Source organism: Culicoides brevitarsis, chromosome 3 (assembly GCF_036172545.1).
Source record: "Culicoides brevitarsis isolate CSIRO-B50_1 chromosome 3, AGI_CSIRO_Cbre_v1, whole genome shotgun sequence".
NCBI lineage: Eukaryota > Metazoa > Arthropoda > Insecta > Diptera > Ceratopogonidae > Culicoides > Culicoides brevitarsis.
In genome coordinates this window covers 1,480,514-1,506,490 of record NC_087087.1, presented here as the reverse complement: position 1 = coordinate 1,506,490, position 25,977 = coordinate 1,480,514, and the positions used below count along the sequence as shown (strand labels likewise).

General features: G+C 28.2%; 1 protein-coding gene across 1 annotated transcript; it reads left to right on the top strand.

The window, feature by feature from the left end:
* The first annotated feature begins 5,952 nt into the window (after positions 1 to 5,952).
* On the top strand, positions 5,953 to 25,977 carry LOC134833523 (uncharacterized). The gene is made up of 14 exons (XM_063847857.1): positions 5,953 to 6,102; positions 6,168 to 6,461; positions 6,885 to 9,659; positions 16,781 to 17,040; positions 19,326 to 20,703; positions 23,368 to 23,440; positions 23,788 to 23,854; positions 23,970 to 24,083; positions 24,152 to 24,242; positions 24,312 to 24,482; positions 24,542 to 24,711; positions 24,771 to 24,884; positions 25,382 to 25,572; positions 25,632 to 25,977. The coding sequence occupies exons 1-14, from the start codon at positions 6,028 to 6,030 to the stop codon at positions 25,763 to 25,765; spliced, it is 5,907 nt and encodes a 1,968-aa protein (XP_063703927.1). The 5' UTR covers positions 5,953 to 6,027; the 3' UTR covers positions 25,766 to 25,977.

Below are 25,977 nucleotides of genomic sequence, written 5' to 3'. Positions count from 1 at the left end.
GGTCAATTTCATCATATGCGATCCAAAGACAAATGCCATTTTTCACGCACAATTACCGCTGCTGGCGCGATTGACATGAACTTTCATTTTTTTTCTTCTCGACTTCACAACATCTTGCAAACAATCTCTTTTAATATTATGAGGTTTCGTCACATTCACATTATTTATTAGTTTTTGGTGAATTTTGACTTTTTTGCCATGCATCACACGAGATTTCAGTTAAAAAAGTTTGATCTTATCTTTTTAAATTAATCTTTGAGACATTTTTCAGTTGAAATTTATTATTTGCTATTTAATTTAACAAAGTTTAGAAAATTGTGCAATAGATGGCGCTTTATTAAAAAAAAATAATTTTAAGAGAAAAATTTGTTTTTTTGAAAATTTTTTGGAAGAAATAGATGCAAAATGATAAATTATGAAATTTTAACAAAGAAGAGAAACAAATTTTAATCAAATTCTAAAATAGAAATAATTAAAACGCCATCTATGGACTTCTACAAGAACTTTAAAAAAAAAACAAAAAGGTCCAAAAAAGATGAAAAATTATAATTTATGAAATTAAAATTTATTTAAATTAAAAAAAAATCAATCTAATTCTTAAAAATAAATATTTAAAGCGCCATCTGTTGCCTTTTATAAGAACTATAAAAAAATAAAATTTATTTTTTTTAATAAATCAAAAAAAAAATCTTCTAAAAACATTTTTTAAGAAATTTTTTCAAAGAATTCTCGATCACTTTCAAGACACGAGCTTAATTGATAAGATTCGACCTTGACCCTTCACAGATCGATTTGTGCTCGCTCTAATGACTAAACAAATCAATAAAAAGGCATCAAAGTTCAAAGTAATTTTTCCGTAGAATTTCTTCGTAATGAATCGAACGAGCGACATTCAGACTAGCGATAACGCAAACAATGAAACAGCTGAGCAATGTACAAATTCTCGCTCTCTCGTTCATTTTTTTTCTATGTGTACTCGTCAAATACACGAAACCAAAACAAAAATTAATTCTACGTAGCGACTGTCGGTTTTTGTTGTTATTTTATTTTTATTACACAGAAAAACTACAATATTTTTTGACATAACGAACTAAATCCAATTACACCGTCATGTCATAATATAGAAAAAAAAAAAATAAAACAAGAATCGAGAATCGAGTACGAGCGATTCAATTATATGGCACCCTCTCAGCATAACACGAAATTTTCTCACTTTTACTCGCCATCAGTCACAACTACCGCAACATTTGACAGTCATTCATGGGCAATTCACTCAGTCAATTCCGTATTCTTCGTTTTATTGCCGCGAGTGAAGCAATTCGTCATAATTTAGTTTTTTTTTGTGTTAAAAATCAAATAAAATGGTTCTAACGACCACAGAGTACAATACGACGGGTGCCCGAAAGAATGTCTCGATACCGCGACAATTGTTATCACTCACAAAGCACTATTACACGACGTGTGTGCGAAAAGTGAATCAAGTTGGCACGCGGTTCGTCGTGAGAAGTTGTCAATTTTGCGCGGAAGGCATTGAGAAAGTCGCGGCGACGCACGATTTTTACTACAATAATGCTTCGGTGCCGTATTACGTCAGAGATTATCACTTTTATGGCGAAACGAGGTAAATATTGGCACTGTGATAAGGCAATTTTGAAGGAAATTGCATTGCGCCAGATGATTAAGAGGGACTTTCGTTACAAGGTTGTCGAAGTTTCTACACGCATTTTTCGGTTTAACCGTCAAACGTTACATAAATTAGTAATCCAGCATTACGTTAAAAGCACGAATTTTCATGATATGGCATTTTGGGAGAATTTGCTTGGTTTGGATTAAATGGAAAATGTCTGTCTGAAAAAAAAATTTTATCAATTTTAGTCAAAGATATGATTTTTAAGACATTTTTTGTGAAAAAAAGAAATTTAAAAAATTTTACAATTTTTTATGAATAATTTTAATAAATTGAATTTAAATTCAAAAATAAATTAATTTTTTTTTTAATTATTTTTTTTTTATTTTTATAATATTTTTTTTTTAATATTAAAAATTTTAATTAAAAAAAAATAATTCAAAAAAATTCATAAATTATTTTTTTATTAAATTTTAGTATATTTTTAGTTAATAAAATTTTTAAAAATTAATATTTTCTGATTTTTTTTTTAATTTTTAAATTATTTTTTCATTAAAAATTAATTTTTTTTTTAAATTTTATTTTAAAAAATATTAATTTTTATTTTTTTTTTGTAATTAAAAATTTATTAAAAAAATATAAATTAAAAAAAATAATTTTTAATAAAATTAAAAAAAAAAATTAATGAAAAAATAATTTAAAAATTAAAAAAAAATCAGAAAATATTTAATTTTTTTTTAAAAATTACACCTGTGAATATTAAATTTAAAAAAATTTTTTTTTTTTTTTTCAAAATAATTTTGTATAAAAATCATTTTTTAAATTTTATTAAAAATTATTTTTTTTAATTTTTATTTTTATTTAATTTAAAAAAAAAAATTTTTTGTGAAAAAAATTGAAAATATGAAAAATTTAATTTTTGTGATTTTTTTTAAATAATTTAATGAGAATTTACCTCAAAAAATGCACTCAAGTCATTTTTCATCATCTTAACGGAATGACTTTGCATTTCGATCCAATAACAATCCAATATCCAGCAACAAAAGTCAAGAAATACCCACAAACAGAACGAAATTATTGTATTTATTGCTGTTACAATACTTTCTTTGTTAAAAAATTCATGCTACATACCTATTTATACATTGCACAAGAAAGAAAACGAAAAAAAAATAAGACCTACAATTGTTGTTTACATGTGATTAACACGCAACACATTCTGTGCGGCGGCGCCCAAATAACAATAAACAGAGATTAAACGAAAATTTTTATTATTTTTTTGCAGTTATGATCGATCATCAAGACGCCATCGTGACAGATCGAAACGGAAAAGTCCCAAACAGACGAGACAACGCCACAGAGACGACAGATCTCACAGCACATCGCGACGTCGTCACAAGGAACGCAAAGAGCGCGAAGATGTGCGAACGCCAGTTAAGGTAAGAACTTTTTTTTTGTTTATTTACTTTCGCGACAGTTCATTTAATTAATCGAAAAAAATGAGAAAAATAGCTGTCATGTCATTTACATTGTGTAAATTTACTGTATTTGGGCGAGAATTGGATCGAACCCAATTCGAAGCAATTACAACAGAACTCATGTATCTCTTTCATGTTTATTTTATTATAAATTATGTCACCTTGGCTTGAACCTGAAAATTTGCTGCCTCTTCTATTGCTTCAACTATGTAAATTTAACGATTTTTTGCCTTGTAATTTTGTGTGTTATGTTATGTTGTTTTGGCTCTAATAATAAATTGCAGCGGTTTGTTTATAAATTTTGTCAGTTATGACGTGAGTTGCAGTAATTGCATTGATCTATAGAATATTGAATGAAATGTAGTTTCAAAAATGTTCGTTAGAGGGCGTTTTAAATTTTTTTTTTAGATAATTTTAAGAAAAAATAGAATTTTGTGAAATTATGAGATGTTAAATTAGATAAAAATTCATTAAATTAAAAATTTAGACAAAATAAGATTTAATTTCGATCAAATTCTTTATTAAAAAAAAACAAAAGCGCCATCTATGGACTATGAATTTAACTAAAAATAAATTTTTAAAGAATTTTCGTATCAAATTTAACGAAAAGCAGATTTAAGAAATAATTAATGAGAAAAAATGACTTAAAAATATAAAAATCGAACAAATTATGCCAAAAAAAATTTTTTTAAAGCGCCATCTGTTGACTTTTAAAATAATAAAAAATAATTTTTAAAGAATTTTTATTAAAAAATTTAACGAAAATAAAATTTAATGAAAATTTGACGAAATAATTAATGAAAAAAATATGACTTAAAAAAAATTTGACCCATTTTTCAATAAAAAAAAAATTTAAAAGCGCCATCTACTGACTGAAAGTAAAAAGAAATATTTTTTAAAGTATTTTTCTTTAAAATTGAACGAAAAATAAGATTTTAAGAAAATTTGAAGAAATAATGAATGAGAAAATATAACTTAAAATAAAATTTTCGAAACAAATTATGCAAAAAGAAATTTTTAAAGCGCCATCTATGAACTTCCATAAGAACTAAAATAAATAATTTCTTCAAAAATTAATAAATTCACAAATCTCACACGTCAAACAAAACATGAAAAACTCATTTTTCATCATTTCATAAAATTTTCGCAGAGAGGCAAATGAACTGTTAAATAGTAAATATTTCATGAATCATGTTACGAGTAAATTTTTCAAATGATTAGAAAAAAACAGTTCAAATGTGCAAATATTTTCGTGTGTGTGAAGAATTTTTCCATTGACACAAATTCTTTTCTGCGGATTTTTTGGGTCAATGATGTTCGTTCGTCGCGCGTTTTTTTTTTTATTTTCAACCGTCGATCAATCAATACTCGACTTTTTTTAATCAACATCCGCAATTGTGATTCATCTTATCGGATCAATAACAATTGTCAGGAAATATTTTGAAAGGACAATTTTTATTTATTTAAATTTAGAGCAAGTTCAAGATCGCCCAAATCGTTAAACGGAATTAACTCGCCGCAAGGCACATAATGTAACAATAAACTTTTATATTCCATTTTTGTCATCGTGCGATGCCCTTGAGCTTGAATTGCTTGAGTTTGAGCAACAAAGTCCGTCGATGATCGCTCTTCCGTTGAATTTCGTCTCTTTTTCCGAGAAAAATCTCAAAATTTCCCGAGAGAGAGTTTTGTTTTTTCGCAACTATGGCGGATGATCTATTAATAAAACCGACGTTTTGTCGCTCATCAGACGAAATATTTGAGGTATGCGCGCGCATATGCGATCGTGAACTCTTTCTTCATCGAACGGCGACAACTGTCGCTTGTCTTGCATCACGAGAGACAATTTTCCCATATGCTCTCCCGTGCATTTTCCCATCTCATCGAGCGCCTATGGATAGATATATGTTGAGTTTTCACGTCTTTGCTGTGGGAATGGGGAAAAAACGTTTAAGATACAGTAAAATAGTTTACTGAAAATCAGTTTATTTGTTACTAGATTGTTATTAATATCGTCGTCTAACAAAAAAAAAATCGCAGAAAAACTTTTATCTTGTTATTATTTAACGGTTAAATTTTTATTTATTTTATTTTTTTTAAATAAAAATATTTTTTGTTATTTATTTATTAAAAAAATTACCAAAAAAGTAAGAAAATTACTCAAAAAAAAATAAATAGAAAAAAAAATTTTTTTTTTTAATACAAAGTGACACAAAAAAAGTCAAATGAGTCAGAATTGTACAAAATAATAAGAGTAAACACACAGAAAAGTGACAACATTTAGTTAGTGGCTGACATTTGTGACGTAACTGTTAATGACGGATCAATTTTTGGATCTCCAAAAAAAAATTTTTTTTTTAAATAATTTAAAAAAATATTTTTTGGATGAATTTTCTTTAAAAAAAATTTTAAAAATTAATTTTAAATTTTTTTTTAAATTTTAAAATTTTTTCCGGATTTTTTTTTATCAATGAGAAGCATCAAACAACAGGTCTTCGATACAATCAAACCTTGTGATGTGACTTTTCGGTCTATTTTCTGAGTGATTTCAATGGTGATTATTTTTAGACATCAGCGTCATTACTCACGTCGGTTGTCTGTACGATCTACTCTACAAAAAAAAATAAAAAAAAACTTAAGAAACGTTTGTTTTTCTTCGCTTTTGATGAGGAAAATTATACAAATTTCGCTGATTCAGACCCGAAATTTACTACTTTTGAGCTTTTCTGTGTGTTTACGTTATTTTCTTGGCACTTTTGCACATCTGTGACTCAAAAAAAGCTATAAAAATATAAGTTTTTAGCAAATTTGTGACTTACTTGTGATATAAGATGTGAAAAAAGTCCATACTCTAAAAAAAAAATACAAAAATAAAAAAGAGAATTATTGAAAAAATCAATTTTACAAAGAAAAAAGTGTCAAAAAATGTCGACAATCACAAAAAAAGTTACCACAACAACAGCAGCGAAACCCGTATCCGGCGTTTTGGGACATAAAACGGTAAAAATCTCAACTTTTCCTCAATTTTCTTCGATTTTTACGAGTTTTTGCTCAATTTCCTGCAGAATGGCACAACAAAAGCGCCTCTTGTAAAGCCAAAAGTGCCTGTAAAGCCCCCATCTCCTGTGAAAAATGGCACAAAAAAGCACGAAGACGACAATAGTTTGTTGCCTCAAGATCGCCCGCAGCTCAAAGTCACGGGATCAGCTAAAAGTCAGTTAACAAACGTTGCGTTACCCGACATTTCCGTGTTACAAGTCGAAAAAAAGGATAAAAACTCACCGCCTGTGACGAAAATCATCATTTACAAGTCAAAGGATCCCAACAAAAAGCCAACTGCCAAGTTGATTATCGAAAAGGTTTGAAAATGTTTCGATTTTTTTCCCATACTTCATCTATGGTTGACTAATTTTTTTCATCTTTCGACCTGAAACGTGACAAAATCAAAGTTTTCACGTTATAAAAAATGTTTGTCTTGCGTTTTCTCGTGTCTCGTGTGTCTATTTCTATCATTTTTTGTGAGTTTTCAAATCCTCGATCCCTTAATTGTAGTTTTGAATCATTTTCATATCAATTTTTGGTGACCTTAACCCTTTCTTGCCTTCGTTCGATGGTTAAAAGTGCAAAAATACGCATCGACTTGACATTATTTTCAAGTTTTTTTGCGATCATGGTCATGGCGAGCATATGCGGAAACCGAAAAAGCGCTGACAAACGTTTTTTAAAAGTGAAAGCTTTGAGTTTTTGCTTGAATTAGTGATAAAAAAGTGAATTATTTGCAGAATGACTTTGAAAATTATCAGAATTTTCCATCAGATACGAGTTTCAATACCTACAGTGCGATGATGCAACAACAGCCTGACCCCTATTACGCCAAAAATGACCAAAAATTGCCATGGGCGTCGACAGAAAGTGTTAGCAGTAGTTCAACGGGACTGTATCACGTGCCTCCTTCAGTTTATTCGAATCCCGTATCACAAAATCCATATGCCTACAATACGGGGAACTCCATTTCGGATAATTTTTATGCTCGAAATGCTCAAGAAATGGCTCAAAATCGACAAAAAAATGATTTTTACTCGCAACAAATGCCGCATCAAGCGAATTTACAGTCACACAAGCCATTTACGAGTTATCATCACACGCCGGGGACACCATTGAACATGTCACAGATGAATTTGGCATCGAATGAGCTGTACAATGCGGATATCAATTACATGAATAACTATTTGAAAAGTTTGCCGGATTACAATTTGTTACCTGTTCAAGCGCAAAATGCACCAACAACGAGTGAAAGTGACGAAATTTATAATAATTATCCATTTTATGCGTCCCAAAGACAACCGCATCCTCTTGCAAAGTCAAATTCCTTCCAAAGTTTCGGTCAAAAGCCAAATTTTCATCAATTTCATCCGTCCTATGAGAATGTCGGGATATGTCGAAGTACCTCAAGTCATGCAATTCCGCATCAAAGTTACCATCATCACCCGCCGCAGCAATATATCCATCCAGCAATGCCCGATCAGCAACCTTATTTAGCTCAAAATCAGATAAATATCGGAAATGAGGGACTTTGTACGCGTCCTCCGACGTCATCGAGCCAAAATTCGAAGAATATCGGAGATTTTTGGAAGGAAAATGTCAATAGCAGTAACAAATCTCAACCAAAAGTCGGCTGGAATTACAATAAAATCATGAGTAAAACGAAAGACGAGCTCCAAAACACGATAAATCGTTACAAAAACAACATTGCCAACTTAAATCAGAGTCTTTCGAGACCTGTAGATGATACAAATCCCTATAAATTGAGGAAAAACGTGTCTTATACGCATATCGATCGACGATTGCAGGAACAGCCATACGAAATGATGTATAAAAACTCCTTCGACAACAATAATAACTCCAATAATGCGAATAATTTTTACTCTCATACTGATTCTGCGTTCACTCGAGTCGGGGATTTTAATCCAATCACATCTACAAGCAGTAATTACTCCCTAAATTCCTTCTATAGTCCCGTACAGCCCTCAGATCTTCAAAATTTCGCCCAAAATACGAGTTCAAATACGCCGCCGCCTCCTCCGGGCTTCAAATCTCTGATGAAAAGCATGTCAAACGCTTCAATTTCGAGTTATTTGAACTCCAATCCGGTGCCGTTTCCCGGTTTACATCACTTAACCTCACAAAAATCGAAGATTTCTCATATTCCGGTGCTGCAAAAGACAAATCCCTTAACGAAAAGTAACTCGAATTCGACAATAATGCAATTACCTTCGGTAAATTTGGCGGAATTGACATCTTATATGCCTCCGTTGGCGAAAAGTTCATCGAGTTCGTGCATTTATGCGAAAACGTTGAGTCAACCGTCGCATCTGCGGAAGACAAATGACATTTTTTCGCCGTATAAGGGCTTCGATGTGAGCGAAGTGAACAAATGTGTGTCGAAAAATACGGAAATTATGCGGAATGAGATGAAAAAACCGTCGATCGGGTTGAAACCTTCGAATAGTTTCAGCGGCGGCGTTCGACCAAATGTGATATTTCAGAAGCCGGTGCCTTTTGAGAGACCTTTCAAAGCAGCGACGCCGATAGCGAAGTGTGTTACGGAGAAAATTCCTCCGAATGAGAATTTGCCGCCTGCGAGTTTTGCTCCGATTGACTTTTCAACGACTTCTAAAGCTGCAGATCCGTTTGTTAATCATGATTTGGTCAATTTTGAAGATAATATTGGGCGAAGTATTGCTGATATCTATGACGTTGGCAACAATTACAATCACATTTACGGTTCAAGTCCCAATAAAAAACCCTCAAATTTGAATCCAGAAGCGAAAAATTTCACCCCGCTCTCGAAATCGACAACTGTGAAGTACGTGCCGTTCAATCAATTTGAGAAAATTCGCGCTGCTGAGATAAAAACGCCTCCCGAATCATCATATCTGAGTTCGCCGCATCTCGTTCGCAAAATTATGCGAAGTAACACGATGAATTTCAACAATCCAACGTTCGAAAAATTCAATTTAACTTCAGAAATTGCTCCAAATGTGACGCCAAGTTATGATTTGACCTCCGCAACTCGCGATGCGAACAACAACAAGTCAGATTCGTATCTCAAAAGTTATCAAGAAGACATTTTGCGGCAATTTGATCCGTATTTCAATGCAAATCCGACTGTTCCGACGACGAATATGACAATTTCCGACAATAAAATGTCAATGTCTGTTACGAATGAGTCGACGTCGAGTACTTCAAAGTCGAAACAGCGACATGGAAGTAGCACAGATCTCTTTTTGGATTGTGATGATGATGAGGAAAGTGATCCAATTGATGACGAAGACCTCGATGCCGATGATGAGGACGATGAAGGAGCTGTTTGTCTCAAATCGCAGGAGGAATCTGTTGATGAGTATTTGCAAAGTTGCGGATATCCGTTTAAAAAGTCCAAAAAGTATTCGCATCAATTCTCGTCGCAATCAGCTTCCATTGATGGTTCGAAGAATCTCGTATCTGATAGTGAAATGTGTGCGGAAATTCCGTTGGAAGAGACAAAAGTTGTTGAGGTACTTTTTTTTGAGTTTATTTGAGATTTTTTTGATGCTTTTTCCTTTAAAAAATTTTTAAAAAAATATTAAAAATGCTTAATTTTGAGTTGACAGAAGAATTTTTGACAGTTAAAAATATGACAAGTTAAAATTTTGTTGAAAATTTTTATAATTTTCAGAAAAAATATTTAAAAAATTTTCGTAAATTTTGAAAAAAATAAGTTAAAAATATTTAAATTTTTAGATAAATATTAAAACTGAAAGAAAAAATTAAAATTTGACAATCACAAAAATGACAGCTGTCAAAATTTTGAAATAATTTTCACTTTTGATCAAATTTAATCCTGAAAAAATATTTTTATTATTATTTTTAAATAAAATTAGTTTAAATTGTATTCAAAATATCTGAAATTGTAGATTTCAACAAAACAAAAAAAAATTGACAGCTGTCAAATTTTGACAGATAAAAATTTATATGAATTTTACATTCGTTTCATAATTTTTCATAAATTAAAGTTTTTAGAAAATTTTTAAAAATTTGAAAATCTTAAAATTGACTCAAATAACTTAAGAATTTAAATCTCAACAGAAAAAAAAATATCTGTAGAAAATGTCTGTCAAAAAATTTTAAAATAATTTTTTTGAATAATTTTTAAGCTAAAAATATATTTTTTCGATCATTTTTTAAATAAATGTTTATGAAATTGAATTTTAAAAAGGCAGAAATTGAAAATTTCAACAAAAAAATTTTTTTGACATTTGACAACTTTGACAGTTCGTATAAATTTAACATTTATTTTACAAGTTTTACATAAATTTGAACTTTTTAAAAATTTTTTTTTAATAAAAAATGACTAATAAAAAAAATACAAAAATTGAAACTTCAACAAAAATTTTGACATCTATCATATTTTCTTCTGTCAAAAAAAATCTAAAGGCTTACTCACCATTTTAAACAGCTTAACAGAGTTCCGTTTAGAATAGTTGACCACTCAGTTTTTTATTACACCTGCTAAAAAATTAATAATATTAAAAAAAAATAATAATCCATAAAAAAATAGCAAGCATGGAATTGTCAATAAATGAATTTATTCGCTCGAATCCAAACAACATCCGACAAGCAAGCGTATGTTTCGCGTACACAAAAAAAAATCCATTTCTGCTCGCTTTGCTTTACTTTAGAGCAGCGATAGAGTAAAGTATTGTAGGAGTGGGTGTTAAGGTCGTTCATTTATATTTTTTTTTGTGTGAGGTGCTTGCAATATGCTTACCTCAATAAAAAATGTCTTGTAACAAAACTTCTTCTTTTATTTTTTTTCATCGTCGTTTTTTAACTACTGCAACAAAATTTAAACTATGAATCAACTTTTGGCACGGAGCTTCCTTCTCGTCGTCGTCTTTTTTTTTAGCGACATATTTGGAAATATAAATCTTTCGTACATTGACGCACAGGGTACAGAATTGACTGTCGAACCCTTAACATTCGACGAAAGAGATCATTAAATCATCAAGGTCGTATTTCATTCATGTCGTGAATCATTTTTGGTTCGTTTTTGTACGCGTGCACGACGAAATTTCTGTGAAAAAGACAAAAATGTTCTTTATTTCAATTAATAATGCATAAATTTATTGGTTTTGTGTTGTTTGTTTAAAGAAAATTTGCGTTTTTGGGAGTTTTTGTGTCATTTTGAGATAAAATTTTGCTTACAATTCATTTTTTAAAATTAATAATAAATTAAATTAAATAAAATTATTTTTTTTTAATAAAAAAAATAAATTAAATTAAATAAAATTATTTTTTTTTAATAAAATTAAATTAAATTATTACGATTTTTCAAAAAAAAAAATTTATATTTTTCGATGTTTTTTATTTTAATTTATTTTATTTATTTTTTAATTTTTTTTTTTATTTTTTTTTATTTTATTTAATTTTATTTTTATTTTATTTTAAAAAATTCAATAAAAAAAATTTTATTAAATTTTTTGGACCAAAACCACTTTTGTGTCATAAATTTCCGCACAAGAACATTCATTGCCAACATTTAAGGCGAAAATCAATTAAAACCGTTGCAGCGCCAAATAAATTTCCCATAAACGTTGTTTATCAAGCAAAAGTCGTTCGTGTCTGCGTTCCTAAATTCAATTCACCTTTTTGAATAAATAAAAAAAATCGTCGATAATTAATTTAAAATCTAATTTTATATTTTTTTCAATATACATTTTTTTAATTTATTTTTTTTGAGCGGATACAAAATCGAACGAAACTAAAAAAAAATTCTTAACCGCATAAAAGTGTCATCGCCATTCGAACTGTGTGTGTGTCTCATGCGTTGATTGACATAATTCAATAAATTTTTGATTCGCTATTTGTCTATTTATAAAAAAAAATTCTAAAATGTGGGTCAAAAGTATGATTTTAGTGCGTGTCGATCTCTGCCAAAAAGAATCGAATGACCGAGTGTTAATGGGGTGGTTAATTATCACTTGATCGCTGCGAGCAAAATGGATCTCGAGAACAAAGAAAATATTTGTCGAGACAAGTTTTTTTTTTTTTTCAAGATGATTGTAATTATTGTTCATTAATTTCTTACACGATCCTCAAGCTACTTGTTGTCCGTTTATTTGCATTTCTGCACGAAGAGTCATTCATAAATAAATAGAGGCGATAATGAGTTTTGAAAGTTGAAGGAAAAATAAAACTTGAGCGTATTTTTAATTATTTTGAAAAAAAATTTTAAAAATTGTTTTTTGTCAATCTTGATTTAATGAAAAAAAAAATTTTCTATTAAAAAATAAAAAAAAATTTTTTCTATTAAAAATTAAAAAAAAAAAATTTTCTATCAAAAATAAAAAAAAAATTATTATAAAATTTTTAAATTTTTTTACGTATTTTTTTACGTATTTTTTTACGTATTTTTATATTTATTAATTTTTAAGCTTAAGATCCAATTAATTTCTGAATTTTTTAAAAATAAAAAAATTTCAATTTTAAAAATTTTTAATTTTTTCTTATTTTTCCGTAAAATAATTCTAAATTAAAAATATTAAAAAAAAAATTAAATTAAAAAAAATTAAAATTAATTAAAAAAAATAATTAATTAATTAATTAAAAATTTAAAAATTAATTAATTAAAAATTGCTTTTCAGTAAAAAATTTTATTTTCTTAATTTTGTATATTTTAAGTTAAAGACAATTAAAAGTATAAAATCGATTTTTTTTCTTTTAAATGCTTTTAAAAAAAATTCAAAGCATTCCAATAAATAATAATAATTATCAGCATTTTTTTTGCGTCGTGCATTGTACAGGTCATGGTCTCTCTCTCTCTTTTCATCTCAAAATGAACATAATCATCGATTATTATGTCGAAACGTGTCCATTGTGCCTTCATTCACACAAAACTTGAGCATTTACAAGAGATCTGTCACACACAAATGCCTCACGGATTTAATTATTATGACACTCGAACGACGACGCTGACAACTTTTTATGCATTCAAACGCATTCTAATCTAAATAAATAAATACTTTTTATTGAAAAACGAATAAAAAGCCGGCTCAGAAGGGAAAATTTGCATTTTTCGCCTCTTATCCATCAAATGTGTGTGCAGCAAAAGTGCATGTTAAATAAATAATAAAACAATTTGTAGCTAAAGACTTGACGACTTCCTGGAATAATTGTCATCGTCGTTCATTCGTTCGTCGTTGGTTGTGATTTATTGTTGGAAAGATTTTCATTCATGCAAAAAAAAATTTTTTTTTTTAATTTTTGGCGAGAAACGAACAAAGCCACAGCCAAAAAAACAAAAATTAACGTGCGTCACAATTAAATGGATGTGTTGACCTGTCGCTCGTTGTCTAACACTTGCCTGTAAACATTTAACGATGAGAAAGGTTGCGAGCAAATATTTTATGTGTCTGTGTGTGGGATTCTTGATAAATAAAATTTTATTCAAAAAAAAAAAAGTTTGTAAACTGCAATATGACGAATGTAGAAGTTTACTTAGGTAGCAATGCAGTAGTTTCGAGTAACTTTGTAACGGAAGAACGAACGAACGAATAATTTACGATAAGAAAAGTGATATAATTGTTATGAATTGTACTCATAAACTTTAATTTTTGACCTAAAATGATATAAAAAGTTATTTTATGAGAATTTTTTAAAAATAATTTCTTCAAAAAAATTCAAGATTTTTTAATTTTCTAATTTTTTAATTTTGATAATTTTTTGAATTAATTAATTAATTATGAAAATTAATTTATTATTTTTTTATTTATTTAATTAATTATTTTTAAAAAAAATATTAAATTAATTAATTTTAAATAAAATTTTAAAAAATTTGTCAATTTTTGAAAAATTTTCATTAATTCTTATTTTTTTTTTAATATTGGAAAATTCTTGTAAAATATTTAATATTAATAATTTAATATTAATTAATAAACAAATAAAATAATTTAATTAAATTCTTAAAAATCATTTTTTAAATAAATTAATAATAATAAAAAATATTTTTTTTTTAATTTTTTACTATCAATTTAATTTAAATTAATTATGAAAAAAATAATTAATAATTAAATTAATTAATAAAATTTAATTAAATTAAATATAAAAGATTAATTAATTTTTAAACCTAACAAATATTAAAATCTCGATAAAATCAATCAATTAATTTACAAATTTCTCATGACAAATACTCGGAGGTGTCGATACCTTGTTACTACTTCACTTTTTATGCTAAAACGAGTAACATAAACTTGAAATGTCATAATTCTCAATGTACACTTTGTTCTCATGCAGTCTAATCGCGTGTTGTTATTGAACATATTTTGTCATTAATCAAATTTTTTTTACAAAATAAACTTTAAACACTTTAAATCTTAAACGCGCAGCGTGTGTGGGCTCCAAAATCGCACAAACAGCGTGTGAAATTACTCAAAAATTCATGATTTATGTTAATTTATCATTAATTATATTGATCATTATTACTTAATAAACCTCAAGTGGGCTCCTAAAAACGCCGGGAACTGCATTTTCGTGATAAGCAACGTTGATCGTGACCATGAAAGACGTAAAATTAATAAATTTTCTGTCACTTTTCGTGTGTGTGACGCAAAATGCAGTTTTATTTTTAAACTTTTTATATTTTATTTTTAATAAAAAAAAAAATAACAAATAAAAATAATGAATATTGAAATGATTTTCCTGTTTTTATTATTTTTTTTTGTACACACTGTCGTTTGAATGTGTATTTTTAACCCGAAAATTTTATTTTTTACACAATTTTTACTCATTTACTCATACTCGTGCATTTGCGTGAAATTTTGTGATGTTCAATGATGAAAAATCAAAACAAACTCTCCCACAATGAAAACAACGTGTTGGTTCAAACTATTTTTTTTTTCGTTTTTCTGTGTGTTTTGCGCGAGACAAGTGTTTGTGTGTGTGTCGCTATTCGAAAAATCTCTTGAATTTCACATGTGTGTCGTACCGAAGAGTTAAAAATAAGTCAATTTCCGCTCGCTCAGACTTCTCTACTACTACACTGTGAAAATTTTGCGTTTCTCGTGAGAAATGAAAATTATTTTATTTTTTTATTTTTGATAAATTTATTTGACTTTTTAAGTAAATTTGATGAAATTTTTTAATCATTTCTTTAAAATCATAAAAAAATTAAATTTTTATAAAAAAAAAAATAATTAAAATTTTTTTGAAGAAATTCATTTAAATAAGTATCAAGATTTAAAAATAATAAATTTCCTCAATTTTTTATTTTTTCATTAATATTTTTTTCATAAGAATATATAAATTTAATAAAAAAAATAATTAATTAAATTTTATATGAAAATATAATTAATAATATTTTTTAAAAAATTAATTTATAATTTTTTATTTAAAAATTAATAAAAAATTCGAAATAAATTTTAAGAAAAATAAATAATAAATTATATAAAAAAAATTAAATAATTTCAAAAAAAATAAAAAAATTCAAAATTATTATTAACTAATTTAATTAATTTTTAATTATTTTTAAATTAATTGTTAATTTAATTTGAAAATAAATTTAAAAAATATTTTAAATTAAATTAAAAATTAATTTAAATTATTTAAAAACAATTTTATAATTTATTTAATTTTTTCATAATTTTTTATTTAATTTTTATATTTCTTCTGAATTTATTTTAAATTAATTTTTAAAAAAAAATCAACACGCGAAACGCAAATTCTTCACAACTTCTTACTACAAAAATTTTTTTGTATGTACAAAACATGTACATCTCTCACACAACACGAAAAATTCTAAAATTATGATGAGACTCGAAATTTTTTAGAGATTATTTATTATTTACTCACACACACAGGATCGTCGACGTTCGCGACGATGGATACGCGGCGATCCAACATTATGTTTTCCACTCATCTGGGAAAACGCGAATTAATAGTGTTGATCGTGTACTCGTAAAGTATGCGTGTAACTCTCGTTCTTCAATCGAAATGGATTAAAATAATAAATAAAAGTTTTTTCGAGTCGTCTTGTAAATAATTCGGTCAATTTACAAAAAAAAAGAAGAAGAATAAATTTGTCATCGAAATAATTATTTTTTTTTACATAATCAAATCATCAAAGCAATAATTTTTTTTTATATAAAAATAAAAATATTATTAGTCAACATGGACTGTAGAATGACGTGCGAGTTCATGATCATATGAAAAAATAAGAAAATATAAAGGAAAGAAATTGACAGTGACAAAAATATAAAGTGTGTGCCAAAATTAAACAAACTAAAAATATTTTATAACAAAACAGCCGGCTCGGTATTTCATCTTTTTGTGCGATAAAAATAAAAATATTTTTTTATTATGATTTGAAAATTACAAAAGTGACGAATTTCGGATGAATCAGAGCAAAAATCAATAAAAAATTAATTTTATGCAAATTTTATATGGCGCGAAATGTGTTGAAATAATTTAATTTTTTATTTTTAAATAAAACGAATTTCTGTGTAAAACGAAGAAAAATCAAAAGAAAAATATGAAGTGCAATTATTTGAGTAAAGATGTTCAAAAGAGACGATTTTACGAGAATTTCTAAAATTTTCTCACAGAAAAAATTTTAGGAGCTAAGAGATTTTCCGCGTGAAAGAGAGAAAATTCAATGGCGACTTCCGAGACGTCATCGTTAAGCAACGCATCATCGTCGTCGTCGGCGACACCGTCTTCGACAAATGGATCGCAACGTCGATATGCGCGTAGCAGCACAATCAGTGTGGCACAATTGCTGTCCGACAGTTGTAACAGTATTTTGCAACGATTTCGACGGAATCCGAGCGAACAGAAGCTCTCCGCGAGTGACAAAAGTGTCGCCGTATCTTCTCCTGTCACCGAAAAACGACACAAATCACGGTAGATATCTGCTCAGTAGTTGCTTCTTTTGAGTTTTTTTTATAATTAACTTAAATTTATATTTTCACACAAAATTATTTTTCTCAGTTGAGTCTCGTATCGTGTCGTGTGTGGAAGAACATTTCTTGCGCCAAATATTTTTTTTTATTATTTTAATTATTATTTTATTTTTTTTTTCAAGAAAATTTCGTGAAATTCGAAAAAAAAATTTTTTTTTCAAAATTATCGCGTAATCGATTTTGTCATCGCCCGATAATTGGATCAAACATCGATCAACTACCTAATTAATTTGATTTATTTTTAAATTGGTGTGTGTCTAATTTTAATTCATTACATAAATAACAAAAAAAAAATTCTCAAAAAAAAAAAAAAAATTAAAAAAAAAAGAATTAATGCCGATAAAGTGAGAGAAAAAATGATAAATGCAGAAATTATTCAAAAAAAAATTCTGCAATAAATCCTCTTAATCCCAAATAAATTTTGTGATGCGTCATGAATTTCCTTCGTAACTGCGTGATCATGCTAATTTTTGTTCATGTCTCCTTCACTTCTGAGACAGTGTCAGTTCGCCATCGCTTTTGTAAAGCAAAAAATCCTGCAAAAAATGTAAAAATATCGCGTGAAATAAAGTGTCAGGTATGAGAAAAAAATTTACTTTTAGAACAATTTTCATGTAAAAATAATATTTCCGCTTGAATCACATCTCAGAATATCTCGGTAGACCAAAAAGTGCACCGTTTGCGATAAAAAATCGTACAGAGAGCAAAATATAGTTTGTAGATTCACACATTTTTTGTTCAAGGAGGAAAGCATTGCCTTGAAATGATTTTTTTTTTTGTTATTAAAAGAAAGAAAGTGCACCTTGTGATTAATAATAACAATTAAAAATGGGGCGAATGACACTCGCTACTTTGTCGTCTGCTGATATGAGATGAGGGCAACTTGTTAATCGAAGGAAACTTGCCAACTTCCGGATTTGATTGAAGAAATGGTGACAGATAGGCGCTCAATGACTCAGGAGATCATGAACAAAGAAAGCGGAAACAAAGGAATTTTAGTTATGACTGAAGATTTTATTACGCATCGCGAATTTTTACTTGTTAAAAGTTTTTTAACGAGTTTTTGAATGAAAAGTGATAAAAAAAATAATTTTTTGAAATTTTTATGAAATTGAGCCTTTTAAAGAAAAATTATTATAAAGTAGAACCAAAAATTTAAATATTTTGTCATAAAAAAGTGAAAATTTTATCAATTCGAACCCGAAAAATTAAAAAAACTGAAAAAAAATAATTAAAATTATTTTATGAAAAAAAATTTTAAAAAAATTAATTAATTTAATTAATTTTAATTAATTAATTAAAATTTAATTTTATTAAAAAAATTAATTTTAATTTTAATTTAAATTAATTTAATTTTTTAATTTAATTTTTTAATCAATTTAAATTTAAATTTAAAATTTAAATAAAATTGATAAAAAAAAAATTAATTTTAAAAATTAATTAATTTTTTTTCATTAATTTAAAAAATTTATTTAAAAAAATTAATTAAAATTAAAATTTAAAAATTAAAAAAATAATTAAAATAAATATGTTTTAATATTATTTTTTCATAAAATTAATTAAAATTAAAATAATTTTTTTAAATTTAAAAAAATTTTTTTTTAAATTAAAAAAAATTAATTTTAATTTTCATAAAATTTAAAAAATTAATTTAAATTATTTTTTTTCATCAATTTTGTTTAATTTTAAAAAATTTCTCTAAAACTTTTCACAAAAAATACAAAAAGTGTTAAAAAAATTTATCTCATTAAGTCTCGTTTCACCTTTTTCACGCAATTTAATTCAAAACAAGTCAATTTGAACAAAGTAACGAGCAATTATAAACAAAAAACTCACCCGTCGTGTCAAAATGTTCCATCTTCAGTACATTTTCCCCTGAAATCTGCCTTTTTTCCATTTTGAATTGCAGTAGATCGCCTGAAAAATCTTTGTTTTACTTTTATTTCTGTTTATGTTTATATTAAGAAATTCTTGAGGCACGAAAAAAATGTGCGAGAGATCAACTTTATTATGTATGAGTTTATAATTTTTTGGCAGAAACATTTGGCAAAATATAATTTTCAGTCGTCATGACTTTTTTTAACTGCTTTTCAACTAATTAATGAATCACTTGAATCATTTTTTCTCACTTTATCGAGCTTATTATCTCGGAAAAAAATAGTTTTGGTGCAAAAATGTTCCTTCAAGAGTGAAAAAAAATAATTAATGAGTAAAAATTGGTTTTAGATATAATGAATTGAGTCCTACGATCGCGGAAGAAGAACCCACGAGTGAAACAATGAGCGGTTTACGCACAAATGGAGCAACTTCTCCATCCTCGAGTTACAAGAAGCATCGCACAACGACAGATTACTCCTCAATCCTCGACAAAATCAAATATTCGGCGGATTTGAGTCCCGTTTCGTCGTATTACAAGCCAATTTTGAAGTATACTTTTGGGAAAAAAGACTCCGATAAGGAAAATGACAAAGACAAGACGCCCGTCGTGAGTAAAAATGTGAAACCAAGTAGTTCGGCATCGACAATTTCCCGTTTGGAGTCCAAATATTCGGATATTTTGGATCGTGTGCATCGTCGGAAAGAGAAAAATCGCGAAAAAGAGGATCGCGACAAGACAATTGAGCCTTTGGGCATTAATGCGCTTGCTAAAAGTGCGACTTCGGCAATTTTTCATCATCAACCGAAGGAGAGAACGCCATTTCAGTTGTCCAAAAATGCGGGAAAGTCACGTTATGAGACTTTTGACATCGATTACGGGCTGGGAGCGAGCAGCGGAAGTAGCAATAGCACAAGTTCAAGTTCGAAACGCACTGAATTAGGTCTCTTGACGGATAGTAATCGCAAAAAAGAGGAAATTAGCAAGTATCACGACTATTTTTCATCGCCTTACTCCAAACTCAAGAGCAACGACAGCGGATATTACGATGGAAGTCGCCTTGGAAAGGAAAATAATTACAAAAGATACGATTTGGGAGATGATAAAACCTCGTCTCGAAGTCGCCCGTTGAAAGCATACACGAGAAACGACTCTGGCGGCGTTTCGAAGAAGACAACAGCGATAAATCTCTTCGATATTGACGTCGGGGATCGAAAAGCGGATCGTGCACATCGCAATTACGGCCATCGACGACGCCCAATTGAACTTTCAACAGCAGGAAAGTCGAAAACTCAACAATTTTTCGAGTCAGAAGACGCTTTTTCGCCAGTTCCGGATGAAGAAGCGACCGATCGTGAGAACAAACGGAAGGAAATTCAAGGTTTGATCATGAAATACGCCCAATTGGATGATTTTTACTCGAAAACGACGGCAATTCCGAGAGAAACTCGCGATCATCGCCCCTCTCCGGATGACGGGCACAAAGATACAAGCAGCAAATACGACATTAACAACAATTACGACCCATTTGAGACTTCGTATTACGGAAGCGGGCTCCAAAAGTCACAAACAACGGCAAATGTATCGCGTCAAATGAAGATTATGCAAAGTCCGGTAGCAACAAATGCCATGCAAGCAGCTGTTGTGCCGATTACCATGCCCGGCGAAGCTTATCATCGATCGCATCGCAAGCCGCAACAAAAGAGACTTCAACAATTCTCGACTTTTGTAAGAAAATTTCCCAAAATCCCGTAATTTTTAACATTTTTTTGCTACTAAAACACTAAAATCCGGCTGTAGGTGTCAAAAATTCACAAAAAATTGCATGAAATCGATCAAATTCACGTCGTTCGTTGATCCCGTGCAGCGCGTGGCAACTGCATAAAGCGTAATTAAAATTATTTTCGTCAAATTGGGTCAGTCGTGATGAATTTTATACAAAGTCACAAACAAAGTTGTGATAAAACGATTCATTCAAAGAAGAATTGAAACTTTCATTCTCTTTCTAGAACGCAAATAATACAAAAAAAAAGTGTCGTTGAATCACTTGACTTGACGAAAATCCAATGATGGGTCATGTGTGTGTTCGTTCGTTCGTTCGTTGTTGGTAAACACACTTTTCTTCTGAGGTATGCATGATGGAAAAAGCTAAAAATAGCAGGTGAAACGTTTGTTGTTTGGATGATCGTCGCCGAAACGTTGAGAATTTATTTTGCGTGTGTGGCGATTCGTTGTTTTTGCGTTTGAACAGAGAAAATTAACGAAAAATTCGTCTTTGGAGAATTGAAAAAGGTAGAAAAATGATTGACGAATGTCAAAAATGTGCGAAATAGAAAGGAAAATTGATGGAAAGTGACTTAAAATGTAATTTTGATGAAATTTTGACAGATGTCATTTTAAAATTTTTTTTAAAATTATCCAAAATTACAATTTTATGGATATTTTTATTGAAAAAATATTTTTTTTGTTCTAAAAATCTTAAATTTTTAACATATTTGTTCATAAAATTTCATTTTAAGAAAAATTTTGACAGCTGTCAAATTTGAAGTTTGATAAAAAGCTTCTAAAATAAAATCAAATTATTTAATAAAATTTTTCATTTTAAAAAATTATAATAAAAAATATTTCGATTTTTTGACAGCTGTCAAATTCTAAGATTGAAAATTTTTTTTATAAATGTCAAATATTTAAAAAAAAATTATAATAACAAATGAAAATTTAACATTTTTAACAAAAAATATCAATTTGAGAAAAATTTTGACAGCTGTCATTTTTGACATAACCTTAAAAAAGTAAAATTTTCATTATTTTTTCATATAATAACTTTCAAATAGCTGAAAATTTAAAAAAAATTATTTAAGAAAATGAAATTTGATGAAAAATCAACTTCAAAAGTTGACATTTGACATTTAAACGTCAAAAATTTCATAAAAGTCACTTTTTTGCTCTTTTAGCTCGTTCGAAATAGATCACATTGATTTATATTACTTCATAACCATTTACCGCTATCATTTTTCTTCGACTTACTTGCGAAAAAAAAACTACATTTACGTGAGCAATACAGACATTAACTCTGATTGAGTATGTTAAACGGTTCTTCGTGTCTTACTTGGTCTTTTTTTCTCTTTATTTATATTTTTTTTATTGGTCGATGATATGCTCGTTCTCTAATAGCGAAATGATAATCACGTTTTAACACATATAATTGGATGCAACAGTAATTGCTCTGCTCTGCTCCATTGACTGACTTTGATCATTTTACTCGAATGTGACCTGAATTTTTTTTTTCACGAGAAACTGTCATCATCCCGTTTGGGGATCACACCTTTCGGCGCATTTTTTGAGAATTGGAGAGCAGAGACCTTGACCCGTGCGATGTGTGTGTTGAGTGACTTTTACGCCGTTATGCTCGAGAGACAGAGCAATAAAACGAAGGAAAGAAAAAAATTTAGCGAAAATTGGGTCAACATACAACTGAAAATACATTCATGGTCTTCATTAATGTTGTTTTTATTTATTTAAAATGAAAAAAATTATAAAGAAAAAATCGTTGTGACATAATTTCTTTTACGTTCTGCGGTGTTTACGTTTTTAGGTTGAAGCAATGAGGGAAAAATTTTCTCTCTTCAGAGGGATTTTGAAATAATTTTTAAAAAATTTGATAATTTCAATTCAAAAATGACAGTTTAAAAATTTGAAAATCGCTTTTTTGCTAATTCGAATTATAAAAATTTCAAAATGAAAATTAACTTTTGTCTTTTCCTTCAGTTTTAAATCTTCATTTAAAAAAAAATTTTAAGACAAAAGTTATTTTCAAATTTTTAAACTTCATTTGGAAATTTATATAATTCGAATTAGCAAAAAGCGATTTTCAAATTTTTGAACTGTCATTTTTTGAATTGACATTTATTAAATTTTTTAATAAATGTCAAATTTTATATTAAAAAATTAGTTTTAAGGGGTTTTCAATGATTTTTTTTAAAATTTTCTCAAAAATCTAAAAAAAAATTTTAACAAAAAAAATAATTGAAACATTTTTAATTATTGTAACAACCTTACATGCATGATTTTTCGTTTAATATTTTTGCATGACATGAACTTGTACTACTTACTTTTTGTAAATTAACACAAATTTTCAGGTTCTTCATCCTCGTTAACGTCTTAATTGTTTTTTTTTTTACAAAAACATGACATTTGTTGCTATTTTTCTCATTTTTCTTGAAAAATTTTAACTTTTAATTATAGAAAAATTTCAAAACTAACAAAAAAAATTTTTTATCAATTATTATAATGTAAAATTTATTTTTTTCCCGCCAATTTCAATCAATTCATCAACAAAACTCGATATGATCAACTTGGATGACAAATTTAATGCTCATTTAAAACCAACAGAGACAGCCATCAATTCGTGACGACGCCGATGGACATTTAATCTATCACAATGGCGACATCCTGCAAAATAGATGTTCGTAAATTCCATGTTTTTATTTTTTTTTTAATTTTTTATTTATTTTTTTTTAGTCAAAAAAAGATTTTTTTTCGTTGAAAAATTACTTTTTGTCGTTTAAAGTCGTTTAATCCAAAGATAAATCGCTAAAATCGCGTTTCTTTGAAATTTCAAACGTTAATCTTTTATTTTGTGATTTATTTAGACAAAAAATCCGTAATAGTAGCAAATTTAAAAAATTTATTGATAAAAAAAACGTCAACGAAAAAAAAAATTTTATAAAAAAAGGTTCGCTGCTTGATTTTAACTGATCCAATTTTTTGTTTTCTTTTTCTCTTTTTCACGTCACGACAAAAAATAAACAGATAAAATATTGGCTACCTTAGGAGAAGGAACATTCGGGCGTGTGGTTAAAGTTAAAGATATGGAAAGGTGAGTATTTTATATCCAACTGTGCGTCTGATGGATGCATTTTTACCATTTTCGATCATTTTTCGAACGAAATTGAATTAAATGATGCGACAAATGTTCTTTTTTCCGCACACAGGGAACACGTAATGGCATTGAAGATTATCAAAAATGTCGAAAAGTATCGTGAAGCAGCCAAACTAGAGATTAATGCATTGGAAAAGATCGCTGCGAAGGATAGGCATGGACAACAGTGAGTATTTTTCGTCGTTTTAAGCCTCGAAAAATCGATTTTAATGAATTTTTTTGAAAAATTTTCAGTTTATGCGTCAAAATGCTCGACTGGTTTGACTATCACGGGCACATGTGTATCGCATTTGAGATGCTTGGTCTCAGTGTCTTTGATTTCTTGGTAAGAATTTTCTTTTTTTTTATCTTAAAAAAGTTCTTTGAATTGAAATTTTTCATTTTTTTTTTACAGCGAGAAAACAATTACGAGCCATATTCCCTTGAGCAAGTACGCCATATCGGCTATCAATTATGTTACGCCGTCAAATTTTTGCATGACCAAAAGTTAACACACACGGATCTGAAGCCAGAAAATATTTTGTTTGTCAGTTCCGAGTACACATCGGCTTATAATCCAAGAAAAGTAAGATTTTTCTAAAAATTTCCAATGAAAAGCGAATTAAAATGATTTTTTTCTTGTAGAATAAGGAAGTTCGTCGTGTCAAATGCACAGATATTCGTTTAATTGACTTTGGAAGTGCAACGTTTGATCACGAGCATCACAGCACAATCGTTTCGACGCGTCATTATCGTGCTCCGGAAGTTATTTTGGAGCTTGGATGGGCACAACCTTGTGATGTTTGGTCAATTGGGTGAGATTTTGAACGTTTTTTGATGAAAAATGATTTTTTTCAATGAATTTTTGTTATAGATGCATCTTATTCGAATTGTATTTGGGCATTACGCTCTTCCAAACGCATGACAATAGAGAACACTTAGCCATGATGGAAAGAATTTTAGGAGCGATTCCATATAGAATGGCGAGGTAGGTTGAATTTCATGAAAATTTTTACTGAAAAAAAATTTTTTAGATAAAAAATTAATTTTTTAACATTTTTTAATTGAAATTTTATTTTTTATTGAAAATTTTATTATTTAATTTTCTTCGAAGATATTTTTTTGATGAAAAATAAATTTTTAAATATTTTTTTTAAAAGAAATTCGTTTTAAAAAAATGGTTTAAAAATTAAGATTTAATTAAAAAATAATTTTTTTATTAAAAATTTTAACTAATTTTCGTCGAAAATATTTTTTTGATAAAAAATCAATTTTTAAATATTTTTTTTTAAAAGAAATTTGTTTCAAGAAATATGTTTAAAAATTAAGATTTAATTAAAAAATAATTTTTTTATTAAAAATTTTAACTAATTTTCGTCGAAAATATTTTTTTGATAAAAAATCAATTTTTAAATATTTTTTTTAAAATAAATTTTAAATATTTTCTTAAATTTTATTAATTTTTTTTTTAAATTTTCTTTACAGAAAAACAAAAACAAAATATTTCTACCACGGAAAATTGGATTGGGATGAAAAATCATCCGCGGGTCGTTACGTTCGTGATCACTGCAAACCATTACACCGTTATGTAATATCTGAATCCCCCGAACACTTGCAACTCTTTGAACTCATTAGACGAATGTTGGATTATGATCCCACAACTAGAATTACTTTAGGTAAGATTTTCTTCAAAAAACTAAAAAAAATTGTCTAAATTTCGAATTTTTCTTCACAGGCGAAGCATTAAAGAATCCATTTTTCCAAAAATTGCCGCCAAACCAATTACTGCACGTAAAAAGTAATGATCACAACAAATCATCTACATCAGCCAGCTCGAGTCGTGAACGTTCACACAGTCTATCGAGATGAAGTTCAAAACGATTTGATTATTATTAAAACTAATTGCAGCATGCGGCACAAAAACTTCACTTTTTTGTCTCAAAATGACAAAAAAAAATATCAAAACCCTTATGAACCGACAAGAAAATCGAATCGAAAATTCGTGATATTAAAATAGTTGTAACAAAAAGTTAAAAAAAAATCTCTCTCAGTCTCTTTTTCAAAAAAAAAATTTTTTTTTT